Source organism: Rutilus rutilus, assembly GCF_951802725.1.
Source record: "Rutilus rutilus genome assembly, chromosome: 2".
Taxonomy (NCBI): Eukaryota; Metazoa; Chordata; class Actinopteri; order Cypriniformes; family Leuciscidae; genus Rutilus; species Rutilus rutilus.
In genome coordinates this window covers 55,455,282-55,474,473 of record NC_140210.1, presented here as the reverse complement: position 1 = coordinate 55,474,473, position 19,192 = coordinate 55,455,282, and the positions used below count along the sequence as shown (strand labels likewise).

Here is a 19,192-nt window from a genome sequence, read left to right as displayed (position 1 = left end):
AAAAAATAGAAACTGAACAGGATCGATTGATGTATTACACGAAAATGAAAGATCAAAATTAACAGAGCATTTTGTGTTTATTTTTCATTGCTAAAAAAAAAAACGAGCAAAACGCACGGGCGCGTTTTTGGTCCCCAGAGGGTTAAAGATAATGAGATAATTAAGTAATTGTTGGAGTGATGATTGAGCATTATTGAAGACACCTGATGTTAACAAGCAGAATTACTGAAGGAGAAAATCTCTTTTTTAAGTTGCCATTATGGTGATCAGTGTTTGCTTTAGTTGGGCTCTTGACCCTTAAACTAATAACTTTAGATTTTGTTTGGTTGTTGTATCTGGGTTATAACTCTCAGATGAACAAAGAGAAACGTTGATCAGGTGGTGTTGGTTATGTTTTGACATAATCATAATTTGACCTGAATCACAAAACTCATTTAGAGAGTTAAGTTTACCTTGTTGATTACAGCTGCCTGTGATTCTAATATTAAGCCATGTTAATCATTTTCAATGTAATCAGAAAGATTTCTTGAAAGTTGTTCTGATCAAAGGACTTTGAAAAATTATATTATTTGGACACACTGACACCAAGAATCAGCCTGTGATTCTCAACAATGGTGACAATAATAAAGCATGTTGCAGTGCATTCTGGGTGCCACCAATCAAAACTCATCCATGGCTCCCATCATGCATTGCAGTATGAATAAATTATGATCTGAATTGTCTTGTTTTCCTAATTGAATATTCTTTTTGTCACCATTGTTGAGATTCATACACTGAATCTTGATGTCTGTGTGTGCCTTAAAGAAAGATTTTCTTTTTCTTTATCAGAACAACTTTTAAGAAATAATTTGAATTATATTGAAAAATCTGGAACTTAATCTGTAGAATTACTGTGATGTTGTAATGACCAATATACATTTAAGTCAGAGATTAGGCTCTAATTGAGTTCAGTGATTCAGAACAAATTATGATTATGTTCAAATATACCCAGCACCACCTGATCAACTTTTCTTTTTGTTCATCTGGCTGTAATAACTCAGATCAACAGCCAAACAAAATCTAAAGATATTCATTTGAAGGTCAACTGCCCAACTAAATCGAACACTAATCTCCATAACGGTGTCTAAAATTGTGATTTTCTCCTTCAGTGATTCTGCTTGTTAACATCAGGTGTCTTCAATAATGCTCAATCATCACTCAAACAATCACTTAATTAGCTCATTAACTTTAACACTCTTGAGTCTGGAGCCAAATAAACTCCCAGGAGAGTTCATTTAACACTGGAGTGTTTGCTGTGTGAGTTCATGGGTGGAATAAACATATGGCAGGACTTTTACTTTCTGACCCCTGGAATCTCCACCTCTGACGCACACACACGCACACACACACTAAATGAAAATTAAACAACACAAGAACTAGACATTAGGGGAAATATGTGATTTAATAAGTTGAATAATAGCTGCTTTGCTGATGAACCACACTCATCAAACTAATCATTACATTTCCAATCATGATTTTATTTTTCAAGCTAACATTAAAAGTTTGTCTAAGTTTTTTCCCTCATGCATTAAATTTATACTTGATCAGCATGTGCTCTGATGTCCTCAATACCTCACACTGTACAGTCTAATCATTACATACATTTATATACAGATAATCATAATATCATTTGAGCTTTCAGAAATTGATAAGTTATCATCATTCAGAATGTTTTTTTCCCTTTTTCTGGGGTAAAATATGGCAAAAGTTTATTTTTATGGCAAAATAATTTGATTTATCAGATCTGCTCAATGTTTTTTTAATCAGCTTTGTGTGTGTGTGTGTGTGTGTGTGTGTGTGTGTGTGTGTGTGTGTGTGTGTGTGTGTGTGTGTGTGTGTGTGTGTGTGTGTGTGTGTGTGTGTGTGTGTGTGTGTGTGTGACCTTGCTCCAGACGGCCTGGAAAGGATGCCGCACCTATCGGCCCATTCTGTTTCAGTGTTCACAGAATGCAAAAGAAATATATTTCGTTACGTATAGCAACATGAAACATTAGAGCTCTCCTGGAATCAAACTATGGCACTAATCAGCCTAGTCAAAGGACAGCATTGGTCACTGCTGAGCTTAAGCGTTATAACATAGATAAAGCTGCACTAAGTGAGACCAGATTTCTGGGTGAAGGATCATTAAAGGAGGAAGGTGAGGGTTATACATTTACTGGAGAGGGTAGGACAACAACTGCATGGTGTCGGTTTGGCAATTAAAAATAGCATTCTCCCAAACCTCACCGAGGGGTCAGGGCTAGTCCAGGGGTCAGAAAGTAGAAGTCCTGCCATATGTTTATTCCACCCATGAACTCAGTCAGCTGATTTCACTAATTAGTTCTCTCTCCTGCTGAATTAGCAAATCCAGGTGATTGGAACAACATACTGAGGAGGACTTTTACTTTCTGAACCTGGATAGCCAAAAGCAAATGAAATAAATCAGAACTGGACCTTATCTGAGCCACAAGACCTTTTGTAATGTAATCTAAAGGATTACAAGTTGTTCTGAAAGAAAACTTTAACAAAAAAAAGCTAAAGTCTTCTGTCCTTTAGACACACAGACATCAAAAATCAGCCTGTGATTCTCAACAATGGTGACAATAATAAAGCATGTTGCTGTGCATTCTGGGTGCCACCAATCACAACTCATTAATGGCTCCCATCATGCATTGTGGTATGCATAAATTATGATCTGAATTTTCCTAATTGAATTTCCTGTTTGTCACCATTGTTGAGATTCATACACTGATTCTTGATGTCTGTGTGTGCCTAAAAGGCAGTTTTTTGTATTATTTTTTTTATCAGAACTTTTTTAAAAATCCATTGGAATATATTGAAAATTCTGGATCTTATGCTGTTGAATCAACACTGTAATCAACAATATAAATTTAAGTCAGAAATAAGGCTCTGAATGAGTTCAGTGACTCAGGTCAAATGATAATTATTACAAAAACTAACCAACACCATCAGATCACTTTTTCTCTTTGTTTATCTGGTAGTTATAACTCAATTACAGCAGCCAAACTAAATCTAATGTTATTAGTTTCAAGGGTCAAGAGCCCAACTAAACATTTAGATTTTTCACCTTCAGTGATTCTGCTTGTTGGTCAATCATCACTCAATTAATCACTTAATTATCTCATTAACATTAACACTGCTTCGGTGTTACTTTTAACACCCTGCTGGTAGATCCCATATGAACACCGTTAATTTAACACCAGGGAATTTACTGTGCATGGAAAACAGGCTTCCATATGGTTCTTAACACAGAGACACAAACGAATCTGGATAAACTACAAATCCAGCATAGAGGGGTTCAGTGAATGTGGCGTTGAATGTGTGTAAGTGTGTGAGTGTGTGTGTGTCAGAGACGCTGTAGAAGGACAGAGTGCCGGCCGACACGTCCAGATACACTCCTACTCTATTAGAGCGGGCTGACGGGCCATGTACATCAGTGCTTTTATTATTGTGCCAAAAAGAGTAAACCTTATTACTACAGAAGAGACTCCAGGACTTGTCATTGAGTCCAAACCGACAATCACTCCCTTCTTTCCTGTTGATTCCTTTATATGCCACTGCTACATGACCTGAGCCACTCCATTTAACATCCCAGTAACAGCGTCCAGTCAGACTCTCTCCACACAGAACCTGGTCATGGAGCTCAAATCTCTCTGGATGATCAGGATACGGCTGCTGCTCTTTGGTGTGTTTCACCTTTCTCTTGTCCTCAGACAGAATGTGATGAGTGTTTGCTGTGTTTGGATCCAGTGTGAGATCGCAGGCATCTGAAGACAAGAAGAGAGATCAGCACATCTATGACACTGTAAATATATTCACAGGTGTGCCCAGCTAGCAGGGAACGTTCTCAGAACTTTGGCTAACATTTCCTACAAGTTTGGTTAATGTTTTAAAGAAAACATTTGAATGTAATGTTCAAAGAATGTTTTACGGATGTTTTCTCATTTCAAATAATGTTTCTATAAGGTTAAATGTAAACTAAAATATAACGTTTTAACTGTAACATTTTGAGGATGTTTTGAGGATGTTGTTGAGATAACAGATTATATAATGTTCTCAGTAAAACATTGGCACAATGTTCCATAATAACAGAGGAGGAACATTATCAGATCAACGTTCGTAAAATGTTTTGAGGATATTATTGAGGCCTGAGATGATGAGTGTTTTTTATAAAACGTTCTTGTAATGTGACGTGTTAACAAAACTAGAACATTTTATCTGTAACATTTTGAGGATGTATTTAGGATGTTGTTTAGGTAAAAGTTTGTAGAATGATCTTTTATAAAACATTGGCACAATGTTTCATAATAATAGAGGAGGAACATTATCAAATCAATGTTCGTAAAATGTGTTCAGGATATTATTAAGTCCTGAGATAAATGTTTTCATTCCTGTCAACTGACTTTTTAACAAAAGTAGAACATTTTGCATGAAACATTTTGAGGATTTTTTTAGGGATGTTGTTGAGGTAGCAGGCTGTAAAATTATCTTTTTTTAATGTTTTAAATTAATTTATGAAGCCACTGTAAACTTTATCATTACATATTATATTGTTATATTATAATGCTATCATATTTTGTGCAGGCATTAGGTTACTTCATTGTAAAAAAGCCTGACAATGTCACTGCTGAATACCTAAGTATTGTGGTATTCCACAATGTTTCTCACTGACACACTCCTAACTCTTCAAGATTGGGGCTTAAAGAAAATCCTGAGCTTCCTACTCATATTCTCATCATTGTGGTGGCGTTCATGTGCGTTCAACTTGTAAATACGATCTTTTTGACATGACTTGAATGCACTAATGGCTCTAGCTTAGGGACAATCCATACAAACACTCTTTGCTAAAATACATTACAGACTGTGACAGTGAAAAGTTATTTGTCCTGTATCAACGCTTGAGGCCTAACCACTGCAGTCAACACCTTGGAGTATCCATGCTGTTAAATAAAGGTCTGTAGACAAGGGTTAGGTTTAGAGTTAGGGTTTCACATACATGGTTTATATTAAGACAGGATTATGCCTTAGTGCATTTAATTAGCTTTTAAAAATATGCCTTAGAAAAAAGAAAAAAAGAAACATTACTGCTGTGCATCTTGAGACAAAACAATGGCACTGACATATTTAAGATATGCCAGTGCAAGTTGCTTTCAGATAAAACAGCTCAAACATACATTTTAGTCTGGGACTACAGGCTTAAGCCTTGCCTGTGCAACCCGGGGTATATGTTGTAACTTGTATAGAATTATGCCAATGTTAGCAAAGTGTTGCGTTGGACAGAGGATTAACCCTAAACCAACAGGTTGTGTAACAGTACCACACAGGGTGAAAAGCAAGACATTGTTAGGCATAAGAGTGTTTCTAAAGGAAAGGTCAATAATTTGTTAAAGTGTAAAAGGGTCATTATGGGTCACATGAATATAACTCTAATGTCACCATGAGACTAGTCCATTAGTTTTTCATATATACATAATTTTATATGAATACATATGCAATGTTTGCTCTGTTTAATATATAATCTGTTTGCTCTGTTAAACTGCTGTGTAAATATATGTTGTTATATATGGTATATCATTTATTGTAAGTTTAAGTTTTAATCATGCACTGCAATGAAAACACCATTTAACCAATTGATTAAATATAACAGCCAGCCTACAAATACAAATAAATAAATAGCACGTGTATATTTTTTCATATTCTTTCTTTTAAAACATGTCATCTTTTCCTGTAATTGCGCCTTTACAGGTCAAGTTTGAATATCGTCTGTTGGAGTGTATGTGTGTGTGTGTGCGTGCGTGCGTGCTGCTGCTTGGGATCTTCAGTACTAGCCGGCTTCAGTTCTGTGGCTTTTACATTGTTTAAAACATGGATTATTTTACATCGGACTGCTACATTTTTATTTTGAGCGAGTTGCGGTATGTAAATGGACAACAAATGGACAAAAATAAAACAAAATAAAATTCTGCTACATCAAAATATATTGTGTTAAATTGAGAGTCTAAATGCGATTAGAGCAATATCGATATTAGTACATTTTTCAATGTATTAGGCTAATGTTATGTGTTCCCAGCTAACAAGGGATGTCCCCCGGACTTTTCGAACGTCCCCTTAGGTCCGCATTTGGCCCGCTTTGTAACGTTCGCTGATGGACATTCCGATGACGTCCGCATTTGGTTCACTTTGTAACGTTCGCTGACGGACGTTCTGAGGACATTTGTCCGGGCCAGTTTGCGAACGTCCCTATTTCATCCCTCACCTGCCATTTCCATGACAACACTTGCAAAATCCAGTCGCACATGCGTTTTCTTTTATCATCAGACCTGACACCTTGCAACTCAGACAAAAGAATAATTAAACTAAAATATAAATGCAAATACACTATAGTAAAAATATTTGAATTAATTGTAAAATTAAGTTTGTTAAAAATGTTAGTGTTTTAATGTTAATGTTAAGATAATAACTTCATGCTACTTAGTAACTTCTATCACTAATTAAAGATGTAATCAAATCACGAGTCACGAGACTGTTTTCAGCGTTATAATTTAAATATCAAAATATGATAATTGATTAAATTGAATATAAGCTACAATTTACATAGGCTATTCATGCATGAAGAAAATAAGGTTGAATCCCAGGAGCTCTAAAAGAGTGCATCGACTTCAAATTATAAATGCAGCCAAGGAAAACGTGAAGAATGGAAAAGCACATTGTTGGGAATCTTTTAAGAGAACATTCGGGGTACAAAAATACAACTACTCGCTGAAAATGTTAAAAGAACATTAGGGAATAATGTTCTAACAATGTAATCATTAAACATTTTTAGAATGTTTTTAGAGAATGTTATCCTAACTTTTAGTAGAACATTCTGGGAACTAAAATAAAACTACCCGCTGAAAACATTATTAGAACACTGCATGATAATGTTCTCAGAACATTTTTAGAACAAAAAATGTCTAGCTGTGTGTGTGTGTGTGTGTGTGTGTGTGTGTGTGTGTGTGTACATGATGACTTACATTTTCTCAGTCCTGGTGTGATCCTGAAATGTCCTCCATGATCTAAACTGAACAGAAAAAAAAAAAAAAAAAACACATCGTTTTAGAAATGCTAATTGTGTAAAATAGATAGTGGCAACTATTTTTTGGCTTTTAGAATAAATGTTAGCATTAAGACTATCTTTAAGCTTTTGTTCCCATAAAAAAATACAAATTTCAAACTTAGAAGATATATGCATACAAAATGTTCCTGGTCTCTACCACCAGTATGGATCAAAAATGTTAATGACATCATTCTTCACCTCAGCTTTTAAACAGATTTACTTCTCAACACATTTACATGGTGAATGTACTTCCTACATGGTGAATGGCTCACAGTGCACTATACAGGTTCAAAAGTGTTACTGCAAATTATGATACAATTTAACCCTCCTTTTGCTGCGTTTACACCGAATGCGAATTGAGCGTCAAATTCGCTTCTATCGCATCTAGTTGGACGCTTGAACATTTTGAATCCACTCGCGCGTCAAATTATAATGCGAGCGTTTGAAGCAAAATAGACGCTCATTCGAGGTGAAATTCTTCTCGAGGTGAAATTCTTCAAGTGCTAGGCGGTTTTCTATTTGCAAGATGGCTGATGTCGTCGTAACAGTGACTTAACATGGAAATCACTCGCTCCAGACGCTCAATTCACGTTCGGTGAGAACGCAGCATTACACTAATCTCTCTCTCAAATACTAGTAGGATAAAAAACAAAAACAGTTTGTTTAATTGTCTTTTTTTTTTTTCACTTAAATTTAGCTTGATGTTAAATGAACAGTTTCACACTTTGATATCACAGAAAATGTTTCAATGGTTTTTCTTGTTTCTTAATGAGCTTTGTGGATTCTGCTGTATCAAGTCAATAAAGGCAGATAAAATAGTGGGAGCAACAAAAAATAAATAAAAATGAAAGCAATTTCTTCACAAAAGATCCATTAGATGACCCTCATCTCACATACAGACACACATACAGTATGATTCATGACACACACAAACTGACACTCTAAAGCAGTGGTTTTCCCACTGGGCCACACTACAGTCCAAGTGCACGTCACGGTAGAGCCCTGCACGGGCCTCAAATCTAGGCCCGAGCCCGGCCCTGGCCCGAGACGCTCAGGCCCTAGCCCGACCCGTGTCCGACAGCTCATCAGAATTATCAGCCCGAGTCCGACCCGAGCCCGTTTTTTTTTTTTTTTTTTTTACAGCGGCAGCCTGCCCTATTTGCAGCCATTAAAATATGTCCGTTTTGTTAGTTATGTTTCTTTTCTTTTCATTTCTTTATTAAGTTAATTTAGACAAATGTTTGGAGCATTTAAAAAAAAAAAAATAATAATAAAAACTCAGTGAGTGTTTTAGCCAATTTTCTGACGTCATGGGATCACAACACTAAGAGATAGTAAATCTTTTCCTGGATTTTTTTTGTGCGTTCCCGAGATTAGACCTTCCTTAACATAATGCCGAAAACCCGAAGTCTCTAGGTGGTCTGGTTGAGGAGTAGATAGAAGTGCAAGATTGGTGCGCACAGACAGAACAGAAATCATGAGTTAACAATCGCAATTTTGTCCAGTGGAAAATTGCACTAAAAATTACGACCAAGCAGCCGAGCCAACAGCGAGTAAAACATGTTTGATCAATTTAGCCTCTCAAATCAACGCTAATACTTTACTTGGCTACAATAAAATCCATAGATATAAAACACTTCAAGCATATCACAGACAGTTAGTTTAATGTTTATTTATTAAACCACAGTGAGTACATTTTTTTTGAAATACTGAGGCAGGCTCAGGCTGCTCGCAACAGCGCTCGCAAACGAAATGAGCAATAGAGCAAATTAAATTAAAAAAATCAAAAACAAACTTGCAGGTTATCTTACCTCAAAAATGCACCACAGAACATGGCCATTCTTTTTTCCAGTAGTTTCCAACAGTTAAACGAAAATAAAGTCCAATCAAACGAAAAACGAAAAACATCAGTAGCCTAGTTTCCAACAGTTAAACGAAAATAAAGTCCAATCAAACGAAAAGTTAGAACAGTCTCTTACAGAGCATCGTGGAGAAAAAGAATAGCATCCACAGTGGGAGATTTTAACCCAGTCCTCTCTTCTATCACTCTGCGATTTTTCTCTTAATATTCTGCATTATTTGCAAGTGAGGTGAATCGTTGGTTGCGCTGACGGGAAACCTGTGTGTGCGCGTGCTTGCGTGCGTGAGACTGTCATGTCAATCATATGTCAGTGTAATTATAAGATTATGAAAGTTATGAGGTTATTAAATGTCTTTCTATGTTTGTTCTTCTATCGTCGACGTCAACTTCTCATATTTTTTTAATTAATGTCTAAAAATATAAAAAGAAGGATAACCCAAAAAAGGCCCGAGGCCCGGCCCGCATGTGAACTATGACGTGAAAATTGGCCCGAAGCCCGGCCCTAGGGGCGTAAAAAAGTTGGGGCCTGTCGGGCTCGGGCTGAAATGCAGGGCTCTACGTCATGGGCAGCATATCATTTAAACATTATGTCACCACTGCAAACCAACCCAATTTAATGTTAAGGTATTAGCAAAAGAAAGTTGCAGCCAAGTCCTTGATTTGTTCCACAGGGAAAGTGAATGGCTTTCTGATGAAATGTCCAGCAAATTTTAGTTTTACAAAATCTGACGAGAGATTATTTTTTCTTGCATTTGATTGATGGTTGTAATAAAAAAATCTTTCTCTCTGTTGTGTGTCAAGTAAACCCTCACTTCTGTCAGGACCACTATCATAAAATATGACTGACAATTAGCATACAGTTTGGATTGGCGGTATGGTTCTGTTCTTGGCAAGAACTCCCTGCGCATCCATGCAGCCTAGCATGGCTAAGAGCAGCAATAACCCCCCTTAGGGTAAACAGAACAGAACCAACATGAATGTATTGCAGAAATCATTAATTCAAGATTTAAAAGTACACACATAATTCAAGTTTTTTTTTCTGATTCAAGGGAATCAGAATGCCAAATCCTGACTGACGAGAGGAAGAGCTGGGGATGGAGGAGGGTAATTAGCTCCTGAGAAACACAATAGCTGCTGGTAATACTGAAGGAGCTTATATATGTATACGGTGATAGGCGTCGTATTCCTATAGGTAGACGTGGATCAGCTGAGAGTCAGCTGATGCGAGCTTGACTAACGTGACCTGCCAGAACTGACGCTATGCTTGATTCGCGTCATTCAGAAGTGGAAAATTAGTTAAATCGCCATCTTTGAGTTGTGTAGTGTACTATAGCTTCATTTTGAAACATCCTCGCAGTTGCAAGTTCAGCTTGCTTCGGTGAACTGTGATGTATCCGTGATAGAAAAGCTAGATTTGTTTTCCACTCCTTATCTCTCAAGACTGGAAATCTCTCTTCTTCACCAATGTCATCAAGAAAGTAAACTATCACAAGGAGTACAGTCAGAAAACAATTTAAGACTTTCCACTGTGCAGAAGGTGTCTAAAGGCACCATCCAATTCATCCAACTACACACAAAAATGGCAATACATTAGAGGGTATGCTCAAATGAAGTTGACCACCTTGACCACAGTGTCTATAACCTTCATGAGGTATCCATCAATTAACTTACTGCATAGAGTTTGCTGGTGCACAATACTGTGAAATGCCAACAAGTAAGGGCAGTGTTTTTTGCATTTCAGCAACAAGACCCTTGTGTTTTCCCGTCATTGAGGGGGCACCATCAGTAGTGATGGAGGCAACTGAGGATGCCGGTATGTTCATATCTTTGCATGCTTCACTGAGTGCTCTATGAATGCCCTTGCCCCTTGTTCGTTCTTGTTGCAGATTCAATGCCAATAAAACTTCCGTAATCTCAAAAGTTCCTGAATTCACACATCTCAACCAAATGCAAAGCTGAGCAACATATCTGATGTCTGTCAATTCATCTGCAGCCAGAGGAGTCCTGAAGCAGTGGCTAGCTTAGTTTTTAGATCTTCTGTCAAGTGCTCATACATTTCTGAAATTCAACACGTAACTGTGTCTTTACTGAGCTGTAATATTTTTATCCTGCAGATTGTCTAGCTCTTGTTGCTCATATGATCAAAAAGACATTGTGATTCCAGAAAACAGTTTTTAAATAGTTCCCCATCATTGAATAGTCTGCAATGTTTGGCAAGGAGCCACATCATTTTTAATGTTGCAAATGTCACAGCCTGGGACACTTTTAAGCTACCTCGCATTGATTTCAGTTACTTTACTCCGGAGCAAACAGAAAGCCTGCCCTTCCTTCTCATTGACAGCAAACTGATTCTTCCATTCTTCCAATACTCCCCTACCTTCACTGCTGATGCTACAACTCTACTTGTTTGCATGTGTCCCTTCATTGGTATGTTCCTCGTTTAATTTTTCTAATCTAATAACATATTTGTCCATTTTGATCACTAAATTGACAAAAATAATGCCTACTGATGGAATTTTGCCAAATAACGCTTGTAAGTGTTCTTTAATGGCAAAATTGCATCAGTACATAGTAGGTCTGCACATGTCTGAAAATAATATATGTAATATGTATATATGCATATGTATGTATGTAAAATTCATAATATGTGAATAATTTTTTTTTTATATATTTTTTTTTTTGGCTCCAGGATTTTCTGTCAATCCTGCATTTCTTTTTTGTCTACCCCTGCCTAGTTAGAATGTCTGATCTGACCTGCCTGGGATCCTGAGGTTCTCTTCTCCTGACCTGGATTTGTTGCCCTGCCTTGTTCCTTTTTCTTGCCCTTGCCTGCCCCGACATCAATACCAGGCTGCCCATTCTAGGTTTTTTTGTCTGCGTGAATTACTTCCTGCTACTCAGCATCTTATTTTTCCTGGCAAAATGTATTTATTTTTTGTTCTGACCCTCTTGGGCCGGATTTTGCTGAGTTTTGCCTGTTGCACATAAACCTTTTCTTTTTTACCTGCAATTTGGTTATCTCTTTAAGTTGAGAACCTCTGCTCTAAAGCATATACAGTACTATAAACTAGTGAAGTGTTAGATCAGTAATTGAGACTAAAGCTAAATCCATTAAAGAAGTATGATTGTTTTCATTCTGGTCTTTTGCAGTTTAAACAGTGCCTAAGTCTTTTGCACCGTACCACAGACACACACAGTTTAAGTGATAAGGTACAATAGGTTGTACTGTATTGTAAACAATGTCATGGCTGGTAAGCATGGTGCACAAGTTATTTATTTATTTTTTTAATCAACTGAGCTTAAAAGTATTAACAATCTAATGAAAAATCAAATAACTCTCTTACTGCCCCACTTACTTCAATATCTCCAGAGAGCAGTTTGGATCCTTCAGTTTGTCATTGAGTAGCGTGACTCCTAAATCTCCTGGATGATTGTAGCTCAGATCCAGCTCTCTCAGGTGTGAGGGGTTTGAACTCAGAGCTGAAGACACATAACCACAGCCTTCCTCGGTCACCATACAGCCTGACATCCTACAGACACACACAGTCAGATCATCTACAGACAAACATCAACAGATTGATCATCTAAAGATACACATCAACAGACAGATCGCCTACAGACACATCAACAGACAGATCATCTACAGACACACATCAACAGACAGATCACCTAAAGATACACATCAACAAACTGATCATCTACAGACACACATGAACAGATTGATCATCTACACACATCAACAGACAGATCACCTACAGATACACACTAACAGACTGATCACCTACAGACACATATCAACAGATTGATCATCTACACACATCAACAGACAGATCACCTACAGAAACACATTAACAGACTGATCATCTACAGACACACATCAACATCTACAGACACACATCAACAGATTGATCATCTACAGACACACATCAACAGATTGATCATCTACAGACACACATCAACAGCAGATCAACTACAGACAAAAGAGGAAATATCCAGGATATAACTTCTAATAAAAAACAGACTTAGATCACTCAGTAAGTCTCCTAGTAATACCTCAGTATCTCCAGCTTACACGTTGGAAACTTCAGTCCATCAGAGAGCAGCTTCACCCCTGAATTCTGCAAGTCATTTTTACTCACATCCAGCTCTCTAATGACACAGCTTGATGACTGAAGAGCCGGTAACACGGTTTCACAATGCTGAGTGAGATAACAGCCTGCAAGCCTGTGGGACATAATTAATTACTTTAAATGTTTGTACCACATGATCTCATCAAAGCACTGAACTAAAATATTAAAACAGCATACTAGTTTTGATATGGTAACTAGATACCAATGTGCCTCAACTCACATGGCTTTTGTGCAGTTGATCACAGCTGGTATCAGTCTTCTTCTACCCTCATCTGAAGTGTTGTATGTCTTGAGGTCCAGCTTATCCAGCACCTCCTCTGACATCTGAAGCATGTAGGCGATTGTTGAGCACTGAGCAGGAGAGAGTTTCTCTTTTGAGTGTTTGTCTGATTTCACAAACTCCTGAATCTCTCTGGACAGAGTCTGATCTTTCACTTCCAGCAGACAGAGGAACAGATTGATGGATCTTTCAGTGGAGAGTCCATGTCCATATTGGATCTTCTCTTTAATGTACTGTGTGGTTCTCCTGATGCTCTCTGAGCTGTTCTCTGTGTGTGTCAGTAGATCCTGTAAGAGCCTCTGATTGGACTCTAGTGAGACTCCAAGCAGGAACCGCAGGAACAAATCCAGGTGTCCATTCTCACTTTCAAGGGCTTTTTCTACTGCTCTTTTCTGTAAATCATGCAGTGAATCTAAACACACTTCTGTATTGCTGCTTATGTGGTAGTAATACACATAGAAAGCAGCGAGAAACTCCTGAACACTCAGATGAATGAAGCAGTATACTTTCCTCTGATGAATCACAGATTCCTCCTTAAAGATTTCAGTGCAAATCCCAGAATACACTGAGGCGTCAGTGACGTCAATGCCGCTCTCTCTCAGGTCCTCCTCATAGAACATCACATTGCCCTTCATCAGCTGTTTGAAAGCCACTTCAGCAAGTTTCACAATCACTTCTCTGTTGGACTGCAGGAGTTTCTCTGGATCTTTCTCTTTATACTTCTGATCCCTCATGTTGATCTGAATCAGCAGGAAGTGGATGTACATTTCAGTCAGTGTCTGAGGGATTTCTGCACTCAGATCTTCTTCCAGGAGCTTCTGAAGCACAGTGGACGAGATCCAGCAGAATACGGGTATGTGGCACATGATGTGGAGGCTTCTTGCTCTTCTGATGTGTGAGATGATTCTGTTGGCTTGATGCTCATCTCTGATTCTCTTCCTGAAATATTCCTCCTTCTGAGGCTCATTGAATCCCTGAATTTCTGTCAGACGGTTGATGTATTTGGAGGGGATCTGATTGGCTGCTGCTGGTCTGGAGGTGATCCAGATGAGAGCAGAGGGAAGCAGATCTCCTTTCATGAGGTTTGACATCAACACACCCACTGATGAAGTCTCGGTCACATCAGAAACTTCCTGAGCCTCTAAAAACATCAGTGCGATTCTGCTTTCATCCAGACCATCCAAGATGAACACAACATTACACTCATATATCTTTGAGTCTAGATCTTGAAGTTCAGGATGAAAGTCCAGCAGAAGTTTGTGAAGACTGTACTGATGATCTCGGATCAAGTTCAGCTCTCGAAATGGAAGCACAAACATGAAATCTACATCCTGATTGGCTTTTCCCTCGGCCCAGTCCAGAATGAACTTCTGCACAGAGACGGTTTTTCCGATTCCAGCGATGCCTTTAGTAAGAACAGTCTTGATTTTGTCTTTATCCTCATATCCTGATTTAGGCAAGGGTTTAAAGATGTCATTGCAGTAGATCAGAGTATCTTGTGAGTGTTGTGTTCTGGGCGTTTTCTCCATTTGTAAAACCTCATGTTCTTCATTCACTCCTTCTCTCTCTCCCTCTATGATGTAGAGATGTGTGTAGATACTGTTTATCAGGGTTTGATTCTCTTGGAGTTTATGTCCCTCAAATATTCTCTCATACTTGTTCTTCATGCTGGTTTTGTGCTGGTCTTTGACTCTCTGCAGGTCTCCAGTCTCCAGTGTGTGTGTCTGCAGGATTGCTTCAGATTTGTTCCGCCTGATGTGGGTCCGATAGTGGGATGTAGAGAACGACACAGATCTGATCAGCTCTTGTTTCTCTTCCATGCTGAGATTAAAAAGCAAAATAGCAAAATTACAATGACTGTTGGAGAGCTTAAGAAATATATCTGTTACCAGTAAATTAGCAACTACAAATACTAACGAAAGGTCAGAGGTCTCTGTTCCTTTACTGAATTTATAAGGTGGCTCCATGGATCTGTTACTCTTCACAGATGCGCCGCTGGGTTCTGGAGACTCTGATTTCCGTTTCCTGATTATACTGAAAAAAGACAAGCAAAACTGCATTTTAGAGTATTAGCTATACTGTGCATGCATATAAAATTTACATTGATTCATTTTTTGACACTGAGTAAATAATGAACTGAATTTTTTTATATTGGGTGAACTCTCTTCAATGTACTATGTTTCCTCTTGAGTAAATAAAAAGAATACCAAAATATAACAACATATCAAAAATAACTTCTTGAAAATGCCAAAGGACATTTTTTGGTAAGACAGTGACTCTTTGCTTCTCTGTAATGTAACATTAGCTGTCACTCATTCACTGTCAGCAGGCTACTGGAAAGTCACTTTGAATACAAATGTCTACTAAATGCAAAATTAGTCTTACCTCAGGTCAGAGGACAGTGTTCCATCTATTAATTTAGAGGGATCATTCATCATGGATTGATCACGCTTCATAGACACGGAGCTGGATCCAGTAGATAGAGAACTCATTTTAAAGGCACCGTCCTCCCACTTCCTTTTCTCAAAAAGTGGAGTGATTGATTTCAAATCTTTTATTGGAACCGGAGCAAAAAATAAAATAAAAAAATAATACAATGACGCTGTACTGATGTTACAATTATTTCATTTATAGTATTTTTGGACACTGCAGTACAGATACATTAAACTCTTAATCGTATAAGACATACCAGTCTATTTGCCTTACACATAATGTAAAGTAATTGTAGTATATTCTATTTAGAGACCATACCCTCTTGAAAAACTTGCTGAAATGGTTATGTGAAGGATCAGGGTTACTTATTCATCCCAACTTGTTTTGTGGCCTTCATAAACAATTGCTTTTACTTAAAGGTGCTGTCTGTAAGAATGACAAAATAGGTACTGCAGTCCAAATTAAAACTATTGGAGATCGTTGTTTCCCCCGTCCCCTCCTCCTCAGACTCAACTCGCACGCGGGTTGCCAGTTTGAGGACACGCAAGAGCGCAATTGACAATGAAAGCTGAAAAGACTAACAGACTGTAAGTTAATGAGTTGATTTATCCGCGCTTTAATATGCTCTCGTTCATAGAGATTTTAGATGGATATCAAGGCTTTTTAGGTTGCATGGAATCTGCCATTTTTGACCCAGTTTGTTTGCTCGTATCCAAGGCTGCGATACGCTGTGTTTCCTGCCAACTGGCATCCCAGGGTGTCAAAATACTATTGGGTGAACTGGCAGTGGGCGGAGTCACACAGACCAAAACAAAACCCGACTGACAACACGGAACTTGTAAAATAATTAGTAAAATATCTGGCTGTAGAAGTGTTTTTCAGAGAAACGAGTATGTAAACTTGTGTTTCCTCAATATATGCAAACATATTATGGTATTTTTATGCTTTATTAGAGTAAAACAGCACCTTTAAATGGAGGACATTGTGACTTTGACCTCAACTGTTTATTTCTGCTTATACAGACAATCACATGCACAAACCACATTTGCAAAGAGGAACCGACACAACAAAATGCTAAAATCACATGATTTGTAGAGAGGAACTGACACTGTCACTACATGTTATAAATCCAGGCAGACTGAGACATTAAAAAACATATTCATTATTTTATTATGGGATCGTTTAAAGTACTACACAGACATTAAAAATCATGGTTCTTTACGTAACCTTATAAAGGGCTCTATTTAACACCAATTGTTCTGCTATTGTTACAAAGAACTGTAATCTGTACCATTTAGAACTATTTTTCTAAACATTAAGAAAGCTTAAGCTAAAGTTCAACTTAAAGTTTAACTTGATGTCATGATCTATAAATATTTGAATATAAAAAAAATACATATTTTTTTTCATAACTGTTTTTATATTATTATATATAATGATCTGAGGAAATATCAAAAGTAATTTTACTTTAGTCATCCATGTTTTTGACTATGGTCAGAGTATTTCTTTGTCGAAATATAATGATCCATATTTGAAATCCCATGTGAAGAAAAGCAAGAAATCAAACAGCAGCTCATTTTTATATGACAACATGTGTACATAAAGAATAAGTTCTGAACTTACCACAGAATCTACAGCCGTTTAAAAATCCAGTGTAACAGGTTTAAAGCCTCAAAACAGAATAACTTTTCTTTTTTTCCCTTTTATTTCTAGGGGGAAATCCAATCACAGATTGATTCTGTGTGAAGGGGAAGCAACATGAACTGTCATGGTTTGGGTTTTCTTGTCATTGTCATGTTTCTGTGTCTTGTCATGTGATTCCCTGTTTGTCATGTGATCCAGCCATGTGTCTTGTCATTGGTTAATCGTCTGATCATTGTTCACAGGTGTTCCTTGTCTTGTAATTAGTCTATGTATTTAAGCCCTCATGTTTGCCCTGTGTCCTTGTCGAGTATTGTTTGTTCTATTGGAGCCTTCACGTGCTATGGAAAAGATGATATTTTCCACTTGTGAACTGGTATTTACCAGTGTGTTGTGTTCAAGTGCTTTTGTTGTCGTAATGTAGTACCCGCAAGGTCTGTGTCAGTAAAGTATCTTTTTTATCTTTACAAAAAAAAAAAAAAAACATAAATGTGGTGCTTTCTGATGATTAAAACATAATAATAAATAAAAAAATAAAACATGACAAAATAATTAAATATGAACCAAGGAAATTGCGGCGAAGTTGAAAATTGAGTGTTAACGCATTATATTACAATTGTTAATGACACAACATTGTATGGGCTACAAAAACTATCCGCTAACAGTATTCACGACTCTTGCGTTGCTCTCCGGCATTTTGAAAAGGTCAAAGGTTATCTCATCTCGGCAACTCGTGCATCAAAATATTCTACGAGCTGCCCAGTGGAAAATACCACATGAGGGGGTGTTCATGTGCATTTTCCAAGTCGGCTTTTGGTATTTACCATAATTACCATAGCACTTGAAGGCTCCATTAGTCCCAGATCCAGTTTCTTGTTTTCTAGTTTAATGCCACGCCATGCTTTTGTTTTATGTTTGATCTTGTTTTTGAATTGTTTTGTAATTTAAGTTGTGTTTAGGCTCTCAACCAGCTTGCCTCCAGTGAATCTTTCATAACAGAATACTCGACCAAAATATGGACCCAGCAAACCGTCTCTTCCGTCTCAGCCAAGGTGAACGCCCTATTGAGAAGTATGTTGATGAATTTTGTGAGCTCTGCCATGGGGTTGACTTTAATGAGGGTGTCTTAACCCTCTGGGGACCAAGCTGTTTTTGGGATGTTGAGATGTTCTGACATGCTCTGACATTTGTGCTTTTTTCAGTTATTTATAAACATGTTAATGGCAAAGGTGTAAATTCACTCTATATAGCACAAACAGGCCTACCATAATATGCGAGCAACATGTATGTAGATGTTTGTATTTTTAAGAGAATAATGTTTATGCGTGGTTATTTAAAAAAATAAAAATGAAAGTTGCTGAAATAAGACCACAAAACTCATACAAAATATGTGCCCACAAGACTTTTGACTAATGGATGTTTTCTCTTCGAGTTCTAGCTTCAAAATTATGTGAAAATAGTCTTGCTTTATCGTTCAAAAAAAAATACATTGATTTAAATGGTGTAAAACAGGTTTTGCTTGGAAAGCCAATATGCGAGGGGGAGGAGTAGTTTACACCTTAGTCCCACCCACTCTGCATAATGACTCTGCATAATTAGCCATTCATTCAGGTGTGACACTGACTGAGCCACAATGCAAGGACAAAATATATATTTTGAAGAAGACTTATATTGACCATTTAAGATTTTGCTTACATCTATCTTGTAAATAT

At 37.4% G+C, this 19,192-nt stretch overlaps 1 protein-coding gene across 1 annotated transcript in view; it reads right to left on the bottom strand.

The window, feature by feature from the left end:
• Window positions 1–1,807: 1,807 nt before the first annotated feature.
• Window positions 1,808–19,192, bottom strand: part of LOC311279807 (uncharacterized protein) — a 40,561-nt gene continuing 23,176 nt past the window's right edge. Inside the window, exons 9-14 of the mRNA XM_084391545.1 lie at window positions 15,324–15,440; window positions 13,347–15,227; window positions 13,050–13,220; window positions 12,353–12,526; window positions 7,053–7,099; window positions 1,808–3,806 (exon numbers count right to left, since the gene is read on the bottom strand). Of these exons, the coding sequence (XP_084247671.1) occupies window positions 3,283–3,806; window positions 7,053–7,099; window positions 12,353–12,526; window positions 13,050–13,220; window positions 13,347–15,227; window positions 15,324–15,440 (2,914 nt within the window). The 3' untranslated portion in view covers window positions 1,808–3,282. The remainder of the gene's footprint in view (window positions 3,807–7,052; window positions 7,100–12,352; window positions 12,527–13,049; window positions 13,221–13,346; window positions 15,228–15,323; window positions 15,441–19,192) is intronic.